Source organism: Silurus meridionalis, chromosome 6 (assembly GCF_014805685.1).
Source record: "Silurus meridionalis isolate SWU-2019-XX chromosome 6, ASM1480568v1, whole genome shotgun sequence".
Classification (NCBI taxonomy): domain Eukaryota; kingdom Metazoa; phylum Chordata; class Actinopteri; order Siluriformes; family Siluridae; genus Silurus; species Silurus meridionalis.
Window position 1 is genome coordinate 15,889,138 of NC_060889.1, and position 25,276 is coordinate 15,914,413.

A 25,276-nucleotide genomic window follows, 5' to 3' on the forward strand; every position below is an offset into this window, starting at 1 on the left:
CTGGATCGTAATTGTTACTATTTTAAAGCCATCAGCACACAGGACCATCATCATGACCAAATAAAAATCATTTATTAAACAATTGTTGGCCAGTAGAAATTCAACACAACATACAAAAGATATTACGAACAGCTATTTTCAGTTCTGTTCACATACAAAATAAGGCACTGTTTTATTAGTCTCTGTCTAACAAATGTACAAAATGTAATTGTTCTTTAACAAAAATAGAATATAAAAAAAATTTACATTGTTTCTAGGACATTAAAAAGACAACTTTCAAAATAAAACTATACAGTGTACCCATATATTTTGGAACAAATGAAAAGTCATATACAAGCATACTATATATTTTTGTCAATCATCAAATTTCCTAACAGAAGACAAACCAAAGGGTCCAGTCAAAAAACAGATCACCAGGAGGAGATCATCGTTTCAAAGTGCAAAAAAAAACAAAAAAACAAATCGGGTAGAGTTTATTCAGTTTCATTTGTTGGAAAAACTAAAAAAAATCAGTGTGCTTTAGTATATTACAGTGTTTCTTCTTCCTCCTGCGTTACTCAGATTTTTATACTCTAACTCTCACGCATAAGTAAAGAAAATGCAGTTTAGTGCATCTACAGTTAGTTAATTGAACATCGAAATGAGAGGCAAACCATTTCAACTGCATCCAGGAAAATAGTAAATTATGAAAACTCAACAGGGGAAAAGTCATTAAGCAGGATTGGCTTTATCTCAAATAAAAGAAAACCAAAAACATAAAAAAATTAAAAATTATAAAAAAAAAAAAATTATGAATCAATTCCCATTTCACAGAAGATCTCTCCCAAAACCAGAAATACAACATTTTCCACACATTGAAATCAATATTCACTGTGGTTATTTTCCAGTTATTATCTTCCTTGCCTTGGGTCTTCATAGTTTACTAAATTCCGCAAAAGCTAACATTAAAATACATAAACTGAAAAGAAAACAGTGAAAAAATAGATTTATTTTATTCTATAATGGCTCATAAATGTGCAATAGCAAAAAATGTCCACAGAATTGTTCTTAGAATTGATCTGATTTAATTTAAAGATTGGCATCCACATGTCTGCATGAGTGTCTGATCTTTTTGGCACAAGGTCCATTTTAGAATCACTTTTCACATCTGTGAAAAGAAGCAAATAAATATTTATGTAAGCACTGTAATTTTACACACACACACACACACACACACACACACACACACACACACACACACACACACACACACACACACACACACATATACACTGATTTGCACACATTTCTGTGTGACAATTTATTTAAAATATACATAAATAAATATAAAAGAGATGAAATTCAAATCTTAAACGCAACTCACATTTATTCACGACATCCTTTCCTTACTCAGATATAAAAAAAAAATTAACTCCAACAAAAAAAATCATTTAATAACTAAACAATTATTTTTCTGATGCACCAAGTCTTAAAACAAGCACCAAAATCCGCCATGATGCACACATCCGGCAATTAAAACCGTCCGTGTGGAAACAGCAAAAGTTTCCTGATGATTTACATACACCATAATTACTTTAAAACATTTACAAGAATATTTAGTCTTCATGCTCTATGTTGAGTTTGATTTCACTAATAATAAACATACATTTGCATAAAGTATCCAGATTTGTCCAGGCTCATGTTGATTAGAGTATTAAAAACTTAAAAAGTATTAATTTAAGGTACATTTAGAAAAGGTAAATTAAGTTGCAATCAATCAACTTATTAACAATTAACTCATGACAATTATGTGATTAATAACAGTTAAATATTTAAATTAATTGACAACAAATATATATTTAAAATAAATGATGTACAGTATGTGCCTGCTACAGAGCTCAAGCCTATTCAACACTTTTGGGATGATGGTTTATACTGTAGCTGCAATAATGTAGGTAAGAACTCAAACTTACTTACGGCTGCTCCACAACATTAAATGTTACTATAAATAAATAAATTGCATGTGTAAAAAAATAAAAATAGATAATAACGTGGTTACAGAAAAACAGTTAAGGTGGCACACTATGGCCCTGTTGTGTTTTAGTATTTGCGTGACTAAAGGAATTAATTTCTCCTCTACAACCTTTGTTCTACGCTGTCACACTAACTGAAGGATATTTTGAGTATTGATTATGATTAAGTATTAACACTAGACAATCGTTTAATCACTGAAAAATTGTGTTCAATCAATCAATCAATCAAATTTTATTTATAAAGCACATTACAACCACCAAAAGGAGCACAAGGCGCTTTCCAGAAAAGCAAAAAATAGACATAAAAGTAAAAGATTAATTAAAAGTAAAAAATTTAAAATAAATAAAAAATTAAGAAATAAATTTAAAATTTAAATCAAAACACAATGTTGTGCATTTAAGCTCCTGTGTCTTGTTTTTTGATTGTTTTATAGACACACACAGTTAGATCACAACTAAATTCAGCAATAGCACATTAACACCATGTACACACATAGTAAGTCATGTAATATTTACCTTTATGTCTAGCAGGAGTGATGTTTGGTGTCAGAGGAAGCCATGTTCATCCAGCCCCTTCACAGAAACAGGATTCCATTTAACAATGGGTTTACTGCTGGTATAAGCTGAAAATAAGGAGATTCTTTGGTCAAATTTAACACTTTACCCCGGCCATGTCGACTATAACAAATTATTAGTATGTCAAAGACATTACACTACACTGTAATAATACCTGTTTCTTTTTTAGTTCTGGGTGAAACTGGGATCTTTAAGTCTGCAGGAGCTGGGGAAAACCTTTCTCCATGATCGCTCTCACTAGATGATGTGTACTCTCCTGTTTTAGAATCTGAATGAAGAGCAGATCTTTTCTTATGGTACTTAGCCCGGTAAGTGTCTGTCATGCAGCTATCAACAGAAAAGTAGGTGGTTGGGATGGTGTGCTCTCCGGCGACATTGGATATAGTGGAACAATCAGGGATGCTGGGACACTTGTCCTCGCTCTCGCTGGTAGACAGGTCGTTCCTTTCGTTATTGGACGAGACGGATTTAGAGCTGCTGCCTGACGAGGAGAATGTGTGCGTACCAGAGTTCTCCAGCCATATCTCTGAGCTCATCTTTGACACAGCCACTTCTTGGTAGGCTGGGACTTTGGGGCTCAAGTGAGCAAAGTCTTGGGTCAGACCTCTCCTGTATTCATATCTCTGGACATGGGGTTTGGGGGGTAAAGGTGGAACTGAGGTGTGAGAAGGTCTCAGGGATGGGTGGTGAGGAATGAGTGGAGGAACATCAGATTGAGATAAAGTATCCTCCTGCTCTGACACAGGCCCAGACAAGTCATCAGAGCTGTTCCACTCCGAGCTACTCATTTTGCTTAGAAATGCAGGCCCAGTGCTCCCATTCACTTCATCTACTCTGTCCCATGGCCCTCTTTTGTTTTGTCTGTTACAAAAAGAAAATATAATTAAATCATCTTATCAAATTTACCAATGATTTTGTGTGTGATTTTAAGAACGCAAAACAACTTGAAATGGTCAAATCGACATAGATTTTCATCAACGCTTTACCTGGGAATGAGTTCATGAGTTTTTCCATGCATTTCACCTGTTCAAAAAACAAAATATAAATTAGACTTAGTTTAGACTTCTTTAAATTGTTTCAAACATACATTTTATCCGTTTGTATTTACTATTTGTTTAATAGACATATGTTTTACAGAGAATTGGTATGAATAGGTTAAAATTTATTCAGCCAAAGAATGAAGTTCTGGATGAAATCCCAGTTCAAGCCGCCTCTTAGTCGCCAGGAAATCAAATAAATAAATGAATAGATAACAGAAAACCATGGTAAAACTCCATTAAGTAAACATAGTAAACAACATGGAGTAAACAACAAATAACTGAGGAAATAAACTGTCATCAAGTCACCAGTGTATAAGATTTGATCAAATCTAAATTGCCAAAAAAGTAGCAGCATTTCTACAGGAAACTGAAAAAGAAAACACAGCCACCAGGGGGCGTTCAGGCTCCAGCTAAAGAACTGTTGAGAAGCAACTACACTACACAACGAATAAAGTGGTCTTGAACTCAATATAAAGAACAATCGTCACATATAGAAATTGAAAAAATTGTTAAATGAAAAACGGAGCATCCAAATTTCCAATAAATTCCAGCTAAATAAATATCATCAGGTACAAGGTACAGAAATAAACATTCTGTAGAGGCACCTGATAAAAAGTACGCACAAACAAAAATGTAGACAAAAAAATCCCTGCATGGCCAGAAGACATCAGCATTTAAACAGAATGGTGCAAGTTCTCCCCTGAGATCGAACCTGCAAGCCAAGAGACATGAAACTCCACTAGCCTGCATGACAAAGATGTGATGTGTCAGCGGACTGTTTTCTCCCTCCTTCTGTTATTATTTTTTTAGAGCATTAGCAGCCAAATCCATTTCGGCCAGCACACTATTCTGACAGGACTTTTTTCCCCCTTGTCTCTGCAAGCCGATCGTGTTTAAGCTGCTAAGCCCCTTGTAAAGCAGCTCTATTCGAAGACCGCAACCAAAGTGATGGCATCAGATACAATGTAATGATATCAACAAAAAGAACTTTGCACATGTTCAGGTGAAGATTAAAACAAATAATTTGTGGATTTTTGCTGCTTGAAGGACCACAGGGAGTAAGTTGTACTTATTCATCTAATAAATTTGTACTGCAGACAGAAAAACAACCATAAAATATATCTTTTATTTTTCATTTATTTACTACCTCTTGGTCATATTTGTAGGAAATGGAGCATTAATTTTCATTGTTATTCAGATGACACCCAGCTATATTTATCCTCCAGACTAAATTGTACCCTTCTTACCTCCTCTCTTTTGAAATGTATAGAAAAGATTAAATCTTGGTACTCGTGCAACTTTCTCAAGCTGAATATTGACAAAACAGATGTTCTTCTGGTTGGCACCAAGTCGAATTTTCAAAAATCAATAGTTTCTTACTTTCTATTGATAACTCTATAATCTTCTCATCTCCTCAGGTTAAGTGTCTGGGTGTTGTCCTTAATAGCACATTGTCTTTTGAAAAGCATGTGAACAATATTACTCGGTCTGCGTACTTCCATCTACGAACATCATCCGTCTTCGTCCTCACATCTAATTCCACAGCTGTTCTTGAACATGCTCTAGTTACCTCTCACATTGAATATTGTAACTCCATTCTGTTTGGTTTACCTCACAAACTCCTTTACAGAAAACTTCCATTGATCCAGAACTCAGCTGCCCGTATAATTACTAGAACCTCCTCCATCGAGCAGATCTTCCCTGTTCATCATCTACACTGGCTTCCTGTCAAATATCTAATAGATTACAATATTCTGCTTCTCACTTCCAAAGCTCTTCATAATCATGCACCCCCATACCTCTCTGACTTGCTTCATACCTACACCTGAAAGCGCACTCTCAGATCTTCCTCATCCGGACATCTGAATGTCTGGGATGCAGTCAGGAGCTTTGGGGTGCAGTCATTATACCTGGACATTAGAGATATTTGACCTCAAACTTCACAAACCATGTCTTAATGGGGCATACTCTGTGTACAGGGATTACTGTTATGCTGGAACATATTTGGGCCTCTTAGTTCCAGTAAAGTAACTCTGCAATCCTACAGCGTACAAAATCATATAAAATTGTGAGACTATTGTAAGCCTAAAAAATTCAATGTCTTCTGCTGTTGTGAGATTCCAAGTTTGGAAAAATCTCACAAATTGGTTTGGTCAACCTTTGACCCTATAGTGTAAAGTAGTTATACCCAAAGCTGTGGAACCACAAGAAGACAAGTTAGGTCCTGTTATCATTTTCTCTTACAAAACAGTCACTCCTTCACCTGATCTTTCTTTCTCTGACGTGCTGTTGCCTAGAAATGACAACAAACCTTTGAAGACATTCCTGTGCCAGAAACCCTCCTGGGCTTTTAAAAAGCATTGATATCAAAAATAGCATCATATCAATAATTTCAGTCATTGTTTATTATTAGACTTAGATTCTGTGGAGTGCATGCAAGTCCCTTTGAATGAGTTATTACTATTGAAACACGTTATATGTTGAATACAGAAGAGTTATAGAAAAATTAAGAGTAACCTTCATTTTGAATCACAAGCATTTAACAAGGTATATATATATATATATATATATATATATATATATATATATATATATATATATATATATATATACACACACACACACACACATACATACATACATACACACATACACACAAAAACATTTTTTTTTTCTAAGCAGTAAAAACAATAACCACAGTTTGAGACATGACCTCATTTTCACTGCCCCCTGTATACACCTTGACTGAACACAGCCCAGCACACCGAACACTGATATTCTAATGATAGTCTCACACTTGGAGAAGCATTAATTAAGAACATAAATACATCATGTGGTGCGACGGCCCTCCTGGCAGCATGAAAGCTTAAGATAGAGTGGCTGAAAGGAAAAGGCTGTGGGTGGTACAACTGCACCCATAAATCAACACCGAGTTGATCTGGTCTGAACTGGGAGAGTGAGATCACTGGAAGTGACACGACTCAGCTTGCTGTTCCACACCTGTTTTGCATGTTAACTTAGCCACACTTCAAAATCAAACAAATGGCTGATAAAGTACAAGCAGATGCAAAGGACATTTTTAACATATTTGCTTCTAGCACATTTATGTACAATTCCGAAGATGTACTCGACACTGATCTTTAAACGTGTAGAAAACATAATTGACGTCCAACCTATAAGATATATTTGGAGTCCAAATGCTAAAACGATTCACGTGTCGCTAGCGTCAGAAGAAATTCTGTTCCAAAAACAGCCATTACAAAGCTACAATGATCAACTCTCAGGCAGATCAGATTGCTGTCAGATACACATATCAAGTTCAACCAATAATTCCTTATTCTGCACACAGTATTATTAGAAACAGATTATGCTTAATGGTAAGATTCTGTTAAGGTTATGTCCATTTAACAGGTTGAACTTTCAGTAGTTCCTGCTGACTTGACCTTTGGCTACAGCTGGTTGAAGACAAAGTGCAACTCTCAGCTGGGGAAAAGTAGTGAGCGCAGCACTGAGCTTATACAAATGCAAGCAAAATACAGGGCAGTTGGCATTTGAGGGAAAAAAGAAATCACACATACAAGCAGCTTTCTTTTAAACGCCTCCTTAAAGGCATAAGTTAGAACATTAATACAGTCTAACCAAGCATAGTGAATGTGTTGAAATGGTTCTCGCTTGAGTAACCCGGGTTCCAGACCTGTTTGTGACACAGATAATAAAGACAGTGTGCAAAGTTTCAATTTAATTTGGACTGAAAATATATGAAAAGAACAAACATACTCTATTAGTAATAGTAATATTAGTATTAACTATTGAGGAACTATCGTTATCCATTAACATGGCTAATGTTTTAAAATATTGCTTATCTCGCATTTTATGCATGTACGAATTGAAAAAGAAACCTTATTTAAAATGATCTTTGTTAAATATTATAGATATCAATAAATATAAAAAAAAAACTATTTATATAGATGTGCCAGGTGTGATAGAAGGGTATCTGCAAGAGTAAAAGGGAAAGTTTATAGGACTGTGGCAAGACCTGCGATGTTTTATGGTTTAGAGACGGTGGCATTAGTAGGACTAAAAGACAGGAGGTGGAGCTGGAGGTAGCAGAGCTGAAGAAGCTGAGATTTTCATTGGGAGTGAGGAGAATGCACAAGATTAAAAAAATGAGTTTATTAGAGGGACCGTGCATGTAGGACGTTTTGGGGAAAAAAATGATTGAAGTCCGATTTAAGTGGTATGGACATGTGCAGAGGAGGGACATGGGGTACAAGGGTGAGAGAATGCTGAGGATGGAGCCACCAGAAAGGAGGAAAAGAGGAAGGCCAAAGAGGAGGTTTATGGATGTGGTGAGGAAAGACATGCAGGTAGTTGGTTTGAAAGAGGCAGATATAGAGGACAGACTCTCCACAAGACTCTCTTGTCTACCCTTGCCTTGCCTTGGTATCCACGGAACAGCATGGGAATGATTTGCTTCCTACCTGGAAGGTCGCTCATACCAGGTAACATGGAGGGGATCTACATCTGCCCAATGCAGACTCACCACTGGTGTTCTACAAGGCTTAGTACTTGCTTCCCTCCTTTTCTCCCTCTATACCCACTCCATTGGTGAATTAATATCCTCACATGGGTTTTTATACTACTGCTATGCAGATGACACTCAACTCATCTTTTTTTTCCCTCACTCAGACACCACAGCTTCCACCAACTCTTCATGACTCTCTGCTCTGCCCTTAAGTTACTGCTCGCAACCTTGGGGTAACTATGGACAATCAACTGTCCTTCTCCTAACATGTCGCTTTCTTCTCTACAACATCTGAAGGATTCGACCATTTCTGTCCACACAGCTCAGATGCTTGTTCGGTCTCGTCATTTCTAGACTGGACTACTGCAACTCTCTGCTGGCAGGTCTTCCTCTGAACGCTATTCGTCCACTGCAAATGATCCAAAATGCAGCTGCGTGACTTGTGTTAAATCCACGCAAGTTCTCCCACCCCACCCCACTGCTGCGCTTTCTTCACTGGCTTCCATTATCAGATTCAAAACACTGATGCTTGCCTACAAGGCCAAAAATGGACCAGCACCATCTTACCTCAGAGACCTCATCACACCTCGCACTGCACCACTCTGTCTGAGATCCTCCAGCACTGCTCGACTGGTACCACCTTCTTTCATAATGAGAGGTAGGTATACTTCAAGGCTCTTCTTTGTTCTGGCACCGAGGTGGTGGAATTAACTTCCCCTAGATGTCCGTACAGCAGAGTCCCTGGCTATCTTTAAGCGCAGTTAAAGACCTACCGCTTCCTGAAACACTTAATTAGCACTTTCCAACTTTGCTTTGTCAAAAAATCAAGCGATATAGTCTAATTTATATAATGTTTGTCCTGTAGCGTAAAGCTCTTTTGTATGTCGCTCTGGACATAAGGGCGTCTGCTAAATGCCGCTAATGTAAATGTAATGCAAATGTAAATGTAGTATGGAGATGGACAATCCGCTGTGGCGACCCCTAATGGGAGCAGCCAATAGAAGAAGAAGAAGATAGCCGCGTCAGGCCGCAGTTTAAGAGCAGAAGTGGGCGAAGTTTACACAGTCTAAATGTACCTAAGACACATAGATTTCTTTTATTAGATGTGAGCTATTTTACATTGATCCTTTTTGTATTGATATCTGCATTACCATTACTAATATACCATGTTTGTTCTTTTAAAATAATTTTAGTCCACATGAAGTGTCTGCTTTATATAGGGGAAAAGACTAAGTGATACTGCATGCTGTCTTCATCATCACAAACATGGCTCAACCCCTGGTCACTTAAGGTAGAAGTTGACACTCCTGTGCAACTCGGGACTGAGAAATAAGTCATAGTTTTTATTTAATAGGTTCCACAAAACACCAAATCGATTTTAAAAAATATATAATCTAAAAAGTAAAATTCTTAAAAACCAAAAAGAAGGGCAGAGCAATAATTTAGTCCACACAACATAGCATGAGATCATAAGAGATCAATTACATTACAGCAAAGCACAAAGACTAAGTCTTAAAAATGGGGTGTGGAAAACAAACTTATAGAAAACAGCACTCCAATTATGAAACGGGGAAAAATCTGGAAACAGGGCAGGAGACTCAAGACACACAAACTTGGAACCAAGAACGCATGAAATCACATAAGCAACATAACATACCGGACAACATAACATCAAAGCATAAGAGCTAACAAAACATAACAGATTCTTAACCCTGAATGTGGCTTACAGCAAAGTATTTTCTTTATAATTGTTTTCTATGGGAGGAGACGCTTAAGGTGGAAGTGCGGATTGCGTGTAAATATGCTTCGTTATATCATCAGACGAACTCCGGCAGTTGACGGCTAATGTGCATACGATTGTGTTTAGTCCGCAACTTCATTAAAAACTCAAATTAAATTTTCATTGAATATTTCAGATATTGATCAAATAAAAATGTGTAAAAATAGCTGATACCTAATTTCTTTTATTTATTTATACAATCTATAGACTGTATAAGCTCCGCCCACCTCTGGTCTGAAACTGCTGTGACGTATTGCTGCTTCTGTTATGTTTGTTATACAAAATGTTTGTTCCCATTTGATTTTTTTTTCCATTCATCAACAAAGAAACTGAAAAATGACTTGTTTCTCGTAATTGGTTCTGGAGTATTTAAAGAAAAATTAAATGTCGGTCTTTTTTCATCCTAATTGAAAATTGAATGATCAGAAGATACATGGACCCAGTAAGACCACTGCAATCTGGCCCCTGGATATCAGACATTTCAGACAAGAACATGAAGGCATGGGAGTGGAGAAACTCAATTATATGGATTGTCACACTTTTACATTTTTGCAGCTGTAGTCTGCAGGGAAATACATTTTTTGTTTATTTTGGGGCTAACATTAAATTGTGCTTTTACACTGAAGGTCTACTTAAATAAAAAAATATGGAAACAAGAAAGTAAAAATATGTGATTAGTACAAATATTTAAATATCAGTAAGAAAAATAAAAAAATGGTAAAATATATAATAATAATAATACTAGATTAATTAATTCATTCATAAACATTTTGACTCAAAATTATATTTGATCCCTTATCATTTTGTTTTGCTTAAGAATGATTTGCACCTTTTATGGTAGCACTTAATGTTCATTTTGTTTGTGGCATTATAAAATAATAGACTATTTAGTATTTGAATGCATCCTAATATAAATCCTTTCAACTAAATAAAATTCTAAACCAAACTGAAGGAATTAGTCTCAAAATCTTCATGCAGTTGCATTAATCTTAAAACAACCAATATGGATATTACGATAAAATTGTGTAAACAATCACTTTTGTTCACTTATAACATGCAATGCACAGACATGTTCCAAGAACCACCTTAAAATATATGAGCCCAAACATGCTAAACGTTTTATTTGCTGCTGCAGCTTTAAACACTTGGATCATGACGCTAAGCAGAATGAACACAGTGAAATTCGCACTGCAGACACAAAGGGCCTGAATGAGTGCCAAAAATGGCCTGTCAATACAATCTGCAAAATGGAACAGAATAAAATAGAAGGGAGAAACACTGACATCACATACAAGTCAACATCGAATGTAAAATAACATGCCAGAACTCACAGGCACCTACATGACTCCAAAATGGCTTGTTCTGCAGTTTGGTTATTAAATACTACATATGTGTATCATCAACTTTATTATTTATTAAATATGTGAACATCTTAAAGAAGAGAGAAAGAGAAAACAACTCTTTAGAACAGAAAAACAGCAGACATGTCCATTAGTACAGAAGAGCTCACAGGCAGCACAAACTCAGCTCTAAATGCTGCTCTTTCCGCTTCAATTCATCAACTCATAACTGTTACATAAAGCACCTTGGACAGGACAAAAACAGCTAAAGCTGATGATCGGGGACAAATGTTCAGCTGACTGATACCACTCACCCCTTTAACACATCAAGTCATCTGAGGTACCATCATGGGGCAGCTCAGAAAACAAGAGCAGAGACAAAACAAAAACACTTTCTTTACACGTGGGTTTAAATGTCACCTTCCTGACAACCATGCTCTCGTCATTTTCCACCAGTGTGGGCACAGCTGGGCAGCACCAGTCTTTAATTCTGCATCACTCCTGCAGAGAAGCCAAGAAACACTGGCCCTGGCTGCCATTCTGAGAAACAGCAAACATTTCTTTGTCTTTGTTGTTTACTTTCTAACGAGTGTGTTGCATTCTTGACTAATCCGTAGGAGGCTGAATGACATCTTTATTGTGAGCCGTGTGTCACAATGAGCAGACACAGGGCACACACTCAGACTCCTGCACTCTCCCACACTCTCCCTCTTACACTTTTGACATTCAGAAAATAAAAAAATAAAACATTTAAAGACAAGATTCCAGTGATCTGAGACAACATCCATCTTATTTTGCTATCCATCAAGAGCTGGTGCACTTACCGTAAGAAAGCCTCTGTGAACCGTCTGTCTTCGTGTCCTCATACCTCCGTTGGTAGTCTGGGTCCCTAAGAAGTACACAATTAACACACTTGGTGACAAAACACAATAGCTAAACTCTTTATGTGGATTTTGTCAGTGTATATTGCAGGTTATAAGTTTTTCCCACACACCCAAGGCTTTTCAAGAGCTAACACCCTCAACAAAACTATTGCTTCACCATGGTGAAATGTGATCACCACATCTCTTCTTTACCTCAGAAACATTTATGCATCCATGACTGTGGAGGGATTTGATAACACTGTAAATTATACGTTGGCTGTAAAGATTTATCAAATTACAAACTAAAACAAGTAGAACTAAGTCACAAATGCAGTAAATACTACTGACACTCGCATACAGCTTGTTACATTCCTACACAACAATGCCTTAATCTTCTAGTCAGACTAATAGCATGTTTGAAATGGCTAAATAACAAAAGACATATTTACATTATATAAGTCTAAACATTGTTATATTTCATTAAACTACCACCACAAATACTGTATTATAAAACCACAAAAATATACATCATATGAACAAAAGTATTGGGACACCTGACTTTTCCAGCAATATGTGGTTCTTTTCCAAACTGTTACCACAAGTGAAAAACTCACAATTGTATAGCATGTCTCTGGATGTGGTAGTATTTCATTTCCCTTCACTTGACTTAGGAAACCCAAACCTGTTCAGCATGACAAATTCCTTACATGGGATGGAATCAGGGCTACAGCTAGCGATTATTTTAGTAATCAGATAAAAAGTATTTTTTCTTTATTAAAGATCAGTGCTGAATAGACAAGAGAAACTAAGACAGGTGTTTTACAATGAACAAGTAGTTTTGTTTCCTTTTTAATTCAACTTGTGCCAAAATTGCATATAAGAATATCTGTGAAAACTAAACCCATTTAGTGCATTTAATTGCCCTATTACATCAAAATGCAAATACAAATATGTAAATAAAAATCATAAATAAAAATATAAAAATCTATTTCAAATAACTTTACAAAAAAGGTTTACGCACTGTATGGTGTTTTCTTTATGTTTCAGTTTGAAATGATCCCAAACTTTGTAAACTTTCTGTTGTGTTCTTTGGCCTGAATCCTCGCCCCTCGCCGTTTTCTCTCCGTTCCGAATTATTTCTTTCGGCAGCGTCTTCTGTGTTACCTTTCCAGGGGTCTCTTTTATAAATGTGGTGTACGCACAAAACCACTTTCCACAAATTGTGATTTATATAAAAAAATAAAATAAAAGAAAGAAAGAAAAAAGAAAAAAAACGAACACAGAAGGCAAGAAGGGGAATTGGCAACTCAGATAGCGCACACAGCCTGTGTGTGGAACGTGGCATACGCACGTTTTCAGCCCCGTTTTCTGCAAACCCACGTTTATAAGTGAGACCCCAGAGCGGTCTCACTAACAAGAAATTGCCTCGATAGTTTTTTTGTATTTAAATTACTTGAGTTACTCGTGGAATCGTTTCAGCCCTAGTTGGAAAAGAAGATTTTGAGCAGCCTGCTCCGAAGCTTTGACCTCAACCCTATTAAACACATTTGAGATAAATTGGAATGCTGACTGCACCCCAGGCCTCCTCACCCTACGTCAGTCCTGACTTTACTAATAACCCTGTTGTTGAATGAGCAGAAATCTCCAATCACACAGCAAAATAAAGTGAAACGTCTCTTCAGAAGAGTGGCGGTTATTATAACAGCAAACAGGGTCTAAAGGTGGAATGGGATGTTCAAAACGCACATACGAATCTTATGGTCAGGTATACAAAAACTTTTGTCCATATAGTGTCATCTAAACACAATACTAATAAAACCCCCATTTCATGCTGAAAGCAGAAACATTAAACATGCATTAAAAAAAACAACAATCCTTGCTTTAATATTGAAAATGCTCATTATGTTATACCTACTAAAATCTGCAATTATGATATTTGATAGTTGTACATTCCACCCCACTTATTTCACTTCAGCCAGTTTAATTGAAGGCCTTAAATAAATTGGCCTTAAGGTTGTATTACTATTTTATCTGTGAAAAACTGCCAACAGCACCGACATTCAATTTCAATTACTGAGTCTGTAAATTACTGCAACAGCAATTTTCCTCATCGAACTCTGCCACAGCGAGAGAGCACTTGAACATGGATGCAGCACTTTAGCACACTCAGTAGTTTGATGTCTGAATGGTGTATTAGATTTTTTTTTTAGTAATAGCAATTAAAATCAATCAATCAATCAATCGGTAATCAACAAAGTATCCTCCTAGGTCATGAATATCACACAAATATACTGTACATGTTTGAGGTAGATCAGTAATAAATTTTATGAATAGTTCAAAACATTTGAGTTTTATACCACTTTGTAGCAAAAAGTAAGCAATTATACATGTAATATAGTGCTCATTAAAAGTGCTAATGTTATTTTAACAGCAATAAATACAGTGGAACCCGGTTATGTCGATTTGTCCTAGGGGATCGCCAAAAAGCATAGAGGTAACCGATGATCGAGATAAACGAAAATCAAAATGGCAGCAATATATTAACATGCTTGAAATTTCTTTATGTACATGATGTGCGTTAATAAATGAGAATGTGCATGCACGTGTTTTTGAAGGGGTTTTTTACACAACAGCGTTGCTGCGATTTGTTTGATGAAGGCGTGCTATTAAAATACATACAGTACATGTTTGTCTGTCAGGAATCCACCTGCCACGCCCCCTTCTCCCCCTTTAGCGTGTTATGTGCTTTCTCGGCCGCTTTCTCTGAAGCTCCCGGCTTCAATCGCGCACATATGGTGCTCGTTTAGCATCATCACCAGCTCCTATTTAAACTTCCACACTCTCACTGTCCGTTATTGTTGGTATATGTTGGTTCACGGCGGTCGTTGTTATCGCACATGCGTTTCCCGGTACGTGCCTTCCCACTGGCACTCTCTCAACGGCTGCGCTTTTCTTCCCAATTTCTTGCCCCTACTAACACTAGAAACACTAGCACTAACTAACAGCAGAGATTCACCAGTATACAATACAACACCTGTAGCATCTGTAAACCTTGATTTTTCCGCCACTTTCGCGAGTTCTTCTGCGGCTGCACCGGGTTCCACTGTAACCGGGTTCCACTGTAATACAATTGTGTTCAAATCTGGGCAAAAGTCGCTCTATTTAATATTCCATATAGCAACCTGCAATATGATGTATAAGAAAGCCTTAGCATACTGTAGATTAATTTATGTACGGAAATATTTCAGTGTGTGGAAAATGCCATTGTGGTGAATTATTTGTATTTGCTCAGTTAATTTAAAGCTTGAGATAAACGTGGTCACAGTGATGACATGTCTGATCTAAAGCTGGAAAAAAGTTGTGGACTATCATATACTTTTAGTTAATATGTTACCAAAAAAACAGCTTTAAGCCACTTAGCAAAAAAACACATACTATTCCTAACAATTCTAAAAGCATTATTTATCTCACACTGAAGTAGAGGGATACATGCTTCCTACTCACAACCAGCAGCACTTCAATACTTCAGTCAAACTGAAAATAACAGAAACCAGCAACTTCTAAAATGCCAGAAATGTCACTTTTAATCATTGTTTTTTATAAGAAACCTGTAACCCATCTCTGATTTCACCCAATGACAAAAGAAATGCAGAAAGAAAACCACCCTTACCTCAGCACACGTACCTCAGGCACACGTCGTAACTCTTTCGTGCCTATATTCTCCACCACAGGAAAATCCAAAGTAGCTGAACCATTGCTGATTCTGTCGCAGCTCTCATATCCGGATTCCATTCGCTGGTTTTTCCAGTTTTCCTTTTTCAGTGTGAAGTGATTGACAGTGCCTTTAGTCCTTTCCCTATCACGGCTTTCTGATTCCGGTGAGCTCCTGTTGCCCAGCTCGTGACGCTGCTCATCCTCATAAATAGTCATCAAGCTTTTAGGCTTAGCATCTTCACGTGGAGACCAGCTGGTTTTTTGCTCATAGGGAATCTTCTTCTGGCCGGAGACCATTTGACCCTGGATAGGGAGATGATGGTCACCGTCACTGCTTAGTATGCTGTCTACATTGAGGACCTCACGCATGGGCTTCCATCCTCGGTTACCACGAGTGCGTGATGCTACATTAGGACGCTCTCGAGTCAAAGCTACTGTCCGTATCGTAACCATTGGAGAAATCTATTTTTGAGGACGGATTGCTGGACGGAGGGAGAACCGGGACACGAGGCTGAGATTGGGAACGTGGTGCATGGGCTACACGCCTGTTTGTGCGGGGCGAACGCTCTGTCCGTGTCGGGCCCCTGCCCTGACTTCTATATAGCCGAGACTCTGGGGTCATAAATCTGTTCTCAGGAGGAGAGAGCGACCGTGAGTAGGACCTCTCAGAGGCAGTGTCTGGGAAGAGACATTAAAAAAAAAAAGAATTTCACATAGAAATTTTCTCAATACTTTGTAGTGAGCATACTGTGGAAACAAGTTTCATTTGGTCTAAACAAGGCTACAGACTTCTCTAGATCTCTGGTATGAGGATAATACACAATGCTTTGGTGCAAAGTCCACTGCTTTTTATCTTACGTTAAATGTACAAGGGTAGTGACAATTGAGCTAGGAAAGACCATTAGCAGGCCTTGAGACTGAGTAGTAATAACAAATATGCACATAAGTTTATAGGCATGAAATAAAAATCAGTGCAGTTGCATTCAACAAGCATTTGCAACCTCAAATCCTGCATGCTTAAATACTTGTCTGAGAAAGCAGAAAGAACAAGCGCCATCATAGGGGTCCAGTTCCAGTAATCGACACAGAATCTATAATACTCAAAACACACGCACACCACCTTTGTGTAAAAGCTGTTAATGATTGGCATTGGGTTCCTATCCAAGCTCATAAAAAACATCTTAGTGAAACAGACAGTCCAGAAGTAAATGTACTGCAGTGACAGTTATGTGATATGATACGAGAGTTAATATCAGCCGGGATGCTGTATCAATCACTGGATAGAAAACTACAGGGCTTTTACTCTGGTTACATTAGCCATTTTGTGATATTTTGCTGACAAGGCAGGTGAATAGGCTTTAAATCATGCTAGGACCAATTTTAGGTGCCTGTGTGTATGTGTATGCACTTCAAACATTACATTTCAATTAAAACTCAAGGTTTTTAAAACCCTCCCAAAAGCTCCTTGCATAATAATTGATTGATGGCAGCATGTATGGTAAGAAGAGTAAGAATTTAAAGTCATGGTACAATTTATGGAAAGTGTATGCATTAAAACAAGCACGTGTTCCACTTTATAGGTTAGGTACCTATTTTGAATTCAAAATGAAAATAGATTTCTTATTAATAATTATCTTTTAAGATGTTAGCTGTACTCCAACTGAGACGCTGGTTTACCTATTTCACCAAGAGTTAAATACAAACTCACTTATTTGCACTAATTCGGTGGTCTATTTCTAGACACAGACACAGTATACACATGTTTAAAGGCAGTGGCTCAGTGATTAAGGCCACTGATCAAATAGTATTATAGTGTTAATTAAAATTGCTACCCAACATCCCTGCATATTACAATTGTGATAAAATCGCAGCAATAGCCTGTAATAAGCAATTCATTCAGCAACTAGCAACAGTCTATTTAAAAGGCCTCAGTATACTGTACATTTATTTAATATGTGGAAATATCAATATCTGGAAAATTCAATGACCAGCTCATGGGTGCAGTGGTGTTCATCTAATTTCAAGCTTAGTGATTAGGTAAACAATTAATATACATAGTAATATGAAAATAAATATACACTCTTAATTTTATTGTTTTATGTATTAGTACCTGATAAAAAAAATATATATCTGGTGCTTAGCGGATCACAGAATTCCTTAAATATAACTGCAGATGCACAACATATATTGCTCCATGTCATTATCCATTTTACAAAAATAAAGCCAAAATGAAGAAACTATATGTAAAAAACGAAGTACGCCCTCACTGCTTCCACAGGAATTGAGTTAAGTAGCATCCAGCTGCTGCTCAAATGCTCTTGATTAATTGATCATCAGCAAGAGTGACCGTCTCTATAAAACCCCATGTGTTCAGGTGTGTGTTAACACAATGCCAAGGAGGGAAGACAAAAGCAATGACCTTATAGAAGCAATTATTGCTGCCCATCAATTTGGGGAGGGTTATAAGGCCATTTTCATCAATTTAAAGCTAATCATTCTACAGTGAAAATGAAGACAAAACATTTAAGAAGTTGACAATCAGGAACAGAACAGGGAATTCCAGCAAATTCACTCCACAGTCAGAAAAATCACAAAAAGACAACAGTTACACCTCAGACTCTTTAGGCCTCACTAAGCATGATAAAGTTCACGACAGTACAATTAGGAAAAGGCTGAACAAGTATGGCTAGGTTGGAAAGTTCTAACCCATGTTCTTTAGAGAAAGTCTAAAGAACATGGCAGATAGGGTTAGGTATGCATCCAAACAAACCACAAGACTTTTGGACCAGAGTCAGAAGAGCCCAAAGTGGAGATGTTTGTCCATAATTTAGTGACTCATTTGATGAAAACCAAACACAGCAGATCAGCACAAGCACCTACAGCACAGTGGTGGAGGGGTGATGACTTGGGCTTGTTTGGCAAGTCACCGAGTTAACAATGAACTCCTCTATATAATAAACTAATGACAGCTAGAGATAAGCCAAGTCTGGGTCATGCAACAGGACAATGATTCCAAGCACACCAGTAACTCAACAACGGAATGGTTTTACAAGGTGCTGAAAGGGCCCAGACCTTAAAATCCAGACCTCAACCCGACTAAAATGTTGGCATGACCTTAAGAGAGCTGAGCATAAACAAACGCCTGCAAACATCAATGGACTAAAGCAACAATGAATAAAATTGAGCAAAAATTCCTCCACAGTGATGAGAGACTAAACGAGTCATACAGAACACAATTACCTCAAGTTATTGCTGCAAAAGGTGGTTCTAGGATGCACTAAGGCCTGCTGGGAAAAACACTCTCACTGCATGACTCCATTCCTAACACAATTAATAAAGCATTATTTACACAACACCAAACTGGAAAAATGGTCTACTTCTATTCCATAAAACCAAAATGATATCAGAGTCAGCTGAGCTTTTAGTGCCAAGGTCCCTAAATGTTGGAATGCAATCATCCAGGAGCAATGTTCATGCATTATTACTATTATTCTTTTTTCGCTTTCTATTGGTATAAAATAATAGCATTTTTTTCCAACATAAAACTTTATTTTTCACACTTTCTCCTTATTTACATTTTAATAATTTTCCTTGTCTTTTTTTTGTGGACAGTGTTATTAATGCTATAAAACTGAAACAAGTGTGTTTCTGTGTCTGTGTGTGCATATTCCTTCTCACCTCTGTGTCTTGATGTTTCTGGCCCTTGGCGTGATTTATCGTTGTCTTTCTTGATGATGTTGATGTTGCGGGCTTCTCTGGCTACTTCTCGGGAGAGCTCTCTCAAGAAGGCTTTTGGGTCACTGCTCATTTTCACTGCAACAAAAACAGGGTTTGGTGTAAACCTAAAAAGATCCAAAACAGTTGATAACTAAGCTCTGCTTTTAGTTTTAATTAATAGTTATGTTCAGTTTAGATTTGCTGTTTCTAAGGTACAACTACGGGACTCAACTAATAGGACAAGCAAGAAAACCTGCCGAACTGGCAAATCCTTACAAAAACATAACTTACATCTACTTATAGTCATACTATGCTCTTATTTATTTATTTATTTATTTATTTATTTATTTATTTATATTATAGTAATTGTTGCTCCAGCTTCACGCGCTTATTGTAGATCTTACACCGCATTTATGGGAAGTCTTACACTAAACATTACTTAGACAACAGGAAGAAATATCTGCTACCAGACTCTCTCACTACACCCTTGAGGCTTCTGGGAAAAGCCTGGAGAGACTTAAAAAGGATCGATGGCTGTTTGATGAATGTGTGCGCTGCTGTTTTTTGCTGCGTGCAAGAAAAAGAAAAAAAAAAAACAAGCAAAGTGTTGCAGAAATGAGCACATTGTACAGGAAAGACTTTCCAATGCTATTAACACCACTCCATACCAAATCAGCAGTATGAGAGGAAACAAGAAGAAAGGTTTAAAACTATTGAATATTTTAGGGTGTATTTGAGCATTGGGGAAACATGAGCTATGCAATGTGCTGACAAGAGAGGAGTGTGCCCTGCTTGACGAAACATTCTGATTCAGCAGGGCAGCTACACACTCACGCAGCCAGTCAGGCAGCATTTCTCCCAAAATGTACTGAGGCTGGATGAGATTGCGAAATGTGCATTAGCACACGTCATGCACCTTGTTCAGGAAGCACGTTCAAACCAACACCCTTCCAGGCTTATATTTGTAAGCAACTGACATTGGAAAGGAACTTGTCTAAATCACATGATTTTTAAACAAACAAACAAACAAACAAACAAAAAAAAAAAGAGGAAAATCAGCATATACTGTATATGCGCAACAATATTTACGTCAGAGTGAAGCAAGTCATGTGATGACCTAACAAGGTATTTTGTCGCACTAGAATAAAAACATTGCGTCTCGTACAGTAGGAAATGTCCTCTGAAAAACTGCTGAGCTGAACCCCTTCAAAGCTCAGCCTTGCTTTATTAGTTTCGTTTCTGAGCCAGAACAGATACCTCGGATAACTCGAGGTGAAAAAATTAAAATAAAAATCCTTTAAGGTCAGATGAAAGCTTTCATTATTGAAATAATATTGACAATCATAAAGGAGGCTTAATCTAAATACAGATGGTAACAAGAGAGGAATGTCCAATAAGAACATGCTGTCCTTTTCCGTTCTTTATTGGATTTCCATTGGATGCCCACATTTCCTCAAGCCATTCCTCTCTACTAAAACCTTCAGGATAAACTGTATGAAAACAAATCATACTGTCAGAGTTATTACTGGCAGAATCAACAATGCTGTACTTTGGACCTTGCTACACTATATATATATATATATAAGAAAAGAACTGCCTGCTAATAGGATTTTACATTTCTTGTCAAGCCCTCTCGTAAAAATGGAACAGCAACAGGAAAAACTTTTCATCTTAAGCAATAAAATGGGCAACATTCTCCTCAGCACTCTGATAAAATGACAAAAAGAAGGGTTTTATACATGGACAGTGTTAATCAGTCATAGGCTTCTTTTAGGTTTATACTGTGTGCTGCTGCTTGTTTTATTCTCTACCTGGTCCTCTTCCGCCGCTGGTCTGGTTCGTGCCACGCTTGAATGCCGACAGTGGCTGGCTCTTATGCTTTAAAGTACCCTGACCTGACAACAGAGCACTGAGGTTTTCTCGGGTCAGTTCCAGCTTCTTGATGCCTGGCTGCGGGGTGCCTGTGTGTGCATATGTGCGTATTCAAACACACAGAGAGAAATAAAATTAAGACAAACCATTGCACCCTAAATGAATACATTATACCACTCCAAAACATGGTCGTTAGTGACATTTTAAAATGGCATATCAAACCATCAAAATTTCTTATGTACTCTTTGCGGGTTGTCGTTCAGGGTATGCAAGGTCGACACATAGTTCATCTTTCAGTGAAAGTACTAAGAACACCAACACGTATTACTTCCACATGAATGCAGTAGCGCACTCAGTGCACGGTACATCAGCTTTTAGTCTGCCCTCTGTCCCGGTCAGTGTTATGTAGTCTGTTTTTTAAAGCAGACACAAGTTTTCAAATAGAGCTATAACTTTTAGAGGCAATATGTGTAAGACACCGTCATCTTGATCATTAGTCACTGAACCAGTTTATAATCATAAGCGAAGCCTACTGTCAAGAACACATGGCAAACTATTTAATATTTTTTTCAACTTAGTATGTTTTAAAAATCTACATAGATGGCACATGGCACCAGAGAATTATCAAAGTGGCAAATGTAAACTGACTGCACTGACAGCAAAAGCAACATACAGAAGTCAATTTGCATGATCAATACATGAGCTCAGATTAATCGTATCACTGTTTGTCCCTCTTAATGTTGTGCACACACACACACATACACACAAAGTCCAGCTCTAATTACCCACCTGCACAGGATTCTATTTATTTGTAATGCTTTATTAAGTCTAAAGTTTAGCAGTTCATCACAGAGGCCCACAGAGCATGAACATCAGCGCCAACTGACGCGGCTAAATCAGCACTAATCAAGCTGAAATGTTTTTATCCCGCACCAGCTGTGTACAAATAGGTCACGTTTTACCAAAAGGTCACTAAGCCTGCTGGGTTGCTCGGGGTCAAATCAGGACGTTAGAGCCTAGAAACCAGCTCTCATTTGTCTCACTTACGAGACATGGAGGATCCAAAAAGAATGCTTTAAAAATATATAAAGCTTTACATGTTCACTTATATTCTCACTGTAATAAACACTGTACTATTTTCTCTACCTGGGATTTCATCATTAGCTGAGGGCTTGTGATGGCTTGCTGAGCTTTCAGTCCGAGGGACCTCAGCTCCTCTCACGGCGCTCCCCTCAGGATCAGAGTAAAACAAGAGCAGCGGCTGAAAGTGTCCTCGGATGCATTTAGTAACAACATCCTTCCATTTAGAGCCCACCTGTACAAACACCCAGACCGACACAAACACACACACACACACACACACACACACACACACACACACACACACACACACACACACACACAAAGAATTGAGTAAATCTGCTAAGATTAGGCACAAATCTGCTAGTCTTGTTCATTCATATTTAGTAAACAGTATCAGGTTTCTCAAGGTTGAGCTGGATTCTGATTTTATCCTGGGAACACTGGGTGTGAATAAAGAAAACAGTCTAGATGGGATGTCAGTCTTTTGCAGGGTACCACACAGGTTCACACACTCACTTGCACATATTTAAAATTTCTATTTTCTAATTTACCCACTGGCAACTGGAGGTTGGGGGGGAAACCTGTAGAAATCACGAACCGAGGCAGTGGCACTAGCCCTAGCATGACCACCCCGCCTTAAACCTTGTATCCTGCTTATTAAGTATTTAACCGGACATGCAAACATACAGTCAACGTGGCCACAAATGAAAAGCTAGAATAAAAAGTGGGAGGGATGAACATTTTTTAATAGATAGTTGAGTGTGTATAAGTATTCGACGAAACCTTGCTACTTAATTAACAGAATCTGAAAAACTGAATCTGAAATGGTTTATTTATTCTAAGCAGACCGTGAAGCAGGATCGGCAGACTGTAGAAGAAGGGTAATGGTATCCTAAAGCATAGCACATGTACATTATGAACCCAATAATGGGATTACTGAACAATCAAGACACAAGTGTGTACACTAGAGAGGTACACATTGTAGTAGTTAGACCTCTGGAATATAAAAAATTAATGTCCATACAGAAGGCTGAAATGCACACAGAGGCTAGAAAGCAGATGAAATGAAACAGTGTACTTATTTAATTAGACGTTAAAAGACTTATTCTCTACTACTTTAAGAAAAAAAAAAACATATCGCACCTGTCCCAGTGCAATATTCACTGGTGTGTGTGTGTGTGTGTGTGTGTGTGTGTGTGTGCGAGTGTGTGCGAGTGTGAGAGAGAGGGGTAATTCATCTTTTCTGGAGAGACGAGCACTTTCAGCCAGGCAAGCGTTGAAGTGCACACACAGCACAAGCGCTGCACTGCTGATAGATTGATAAAGAGCTCCAGAGCCAGCCGACTCGCCTGTGCGTCTCGGCACACGCACTCCCACAAGCGCATTATTAGTTAATGTTTATGGAAAATTGGTAACAGTTTAGGAATTAAGTTCTGCATGTAAAGCGAGAGTAGGAACCGGTTCTGCGTGTAATTGGTCTGAGAGAGAACACAAACCTTCAGTGTACAGTTACAGAAATTATATGAAAATAAAACCATGGGTGTACTGTGTAAGGAGTGAGCTGGTTCATGTGAGGTGAATGGAGAGGGTTGTTTTCTGGATTATATGTACATAAAGTACAAGTAGATGTACTTAATAATAACCACTGAAGTTATAAATTGTATTTGCAATATGCCAAGAATATGCCAGGTTCTTGGCTCATGTTTAGAACTGTTCTTTTTCAAACAAGCACAAGCAGGAATGCATCCTGAAGCTGGTAAATATTTGCCAAGGTACAGTGCAATTATTCTTTATTCTACTTCATGTAAATAAGGCACACACCTCTTTCACCATGGCATCATCAAAGAAGAACCATTTGGAAGACTTGCTGTGAAAAGCAAAGGTGCAGTAGTGTTTGCTCGTGTAGCAGATCATCCCGACTAGCTGCAGGTCGCTCTTTTTGGCTTGTTCATCTGTGACATGGTAAAAAAGCTGAAGAAAGAGGGGGAGATATTATATTCGCAACATGACTTCTTTAAACCTTGAACAGCTTGTTTTACAGAGCTGATAAAAAGAATCGTGTACATTTCTGAATTCTGCACAGTTCTTGATGAAATAGGAAGTGTGACTTGAGACCATGATTCTGCATCACTTCTCTCTGATATGTGTATGTTACATTACTCTACATTGGCTTAGATATTTGTAAATAACACCACACATAATTTTTTTTTAAATTCACCACATAAATTATGTTTACCAATGATGACATTAGGATGTATCTCCCCAAACTAAAGAGGGAACCATCAATATTAGCCGCTAGTTCAATAAATATTGAGAACAACATATAAGGTCACTTGTGGATCCTTCACTCAAGTTGAAGTACAGATACTCATGTTTTAAAAGACCATGGTAAAAGTTGAAGTACTGACTACACTTTTTTTTTACTCAAGTTAAAGTAAAGAAGTTTGGGCTCTGACATGTACTTAAGTAAAAATAGCCATTATTACTAGCTGTTTTAGTGTCATGCTGGTAACTGAACCTCATGTCATATCAATATTAGGGCTGTCAATCGATTCAAATATTTGATCGCGATTATTCGCATGATTGTGAGTTAACTCACGATTAATTACAACTTAATCACACATTTCAATCTGTTTAAATGTACCTTAAATTAATACTTTTCAAGTTTTTAATCCTCTTATCAACATGGGCATGAACAAATATGGATGCTTTATGCCAATGTTTATTATTAGTTAAACTAAACTCAAAATAGAG

The 25,276-nt window shown here is 37.5% G+C and overlaps 1 protein-coding gene across 1 annotated transcript in view; it reads right to left on the reverse strand.

Moving 5' to 3' along the window:
* Positions 1–50: 50 nt before the first annotated feature.
* LOC124386836 (inactive ubiquitin carboxyl-terminal hydrolase 53) overlaps positions 51–25,276 on the reverse strand; it is a 40,259-nt gene continuing 15,033 nt past the window's right edge. The window contains 11 exon segments of the mRNA XM_046850819.1: positions 51–1,147; positions 2,529–2,635; positions 2,743–3,449; positions 3,575–3,611; positions 12,098–12,162; positions 15,807–16,274; positions 16,276–16,528; positions 19,529–19,663; positions 21,379–21,528; positions 22,586–22,754; positions 24,344–24,493. Of these exon segments, the coding sequence (XP_046706775.1) occupies positions 2,559–2,635; positions 2,743–3,449; positions 3,575–3,611; positions 12,098–12,162; positions 15,807–16,274; positions 16,276–16,528; positions 19,529–19,663; positions 21,379–21,528; positions 22,586–22,754; positions 24,344–24,493 (2,211 nt within the window). The 3' untranslated portion in view covers positions 51–1,147; positions 2,529–2,558.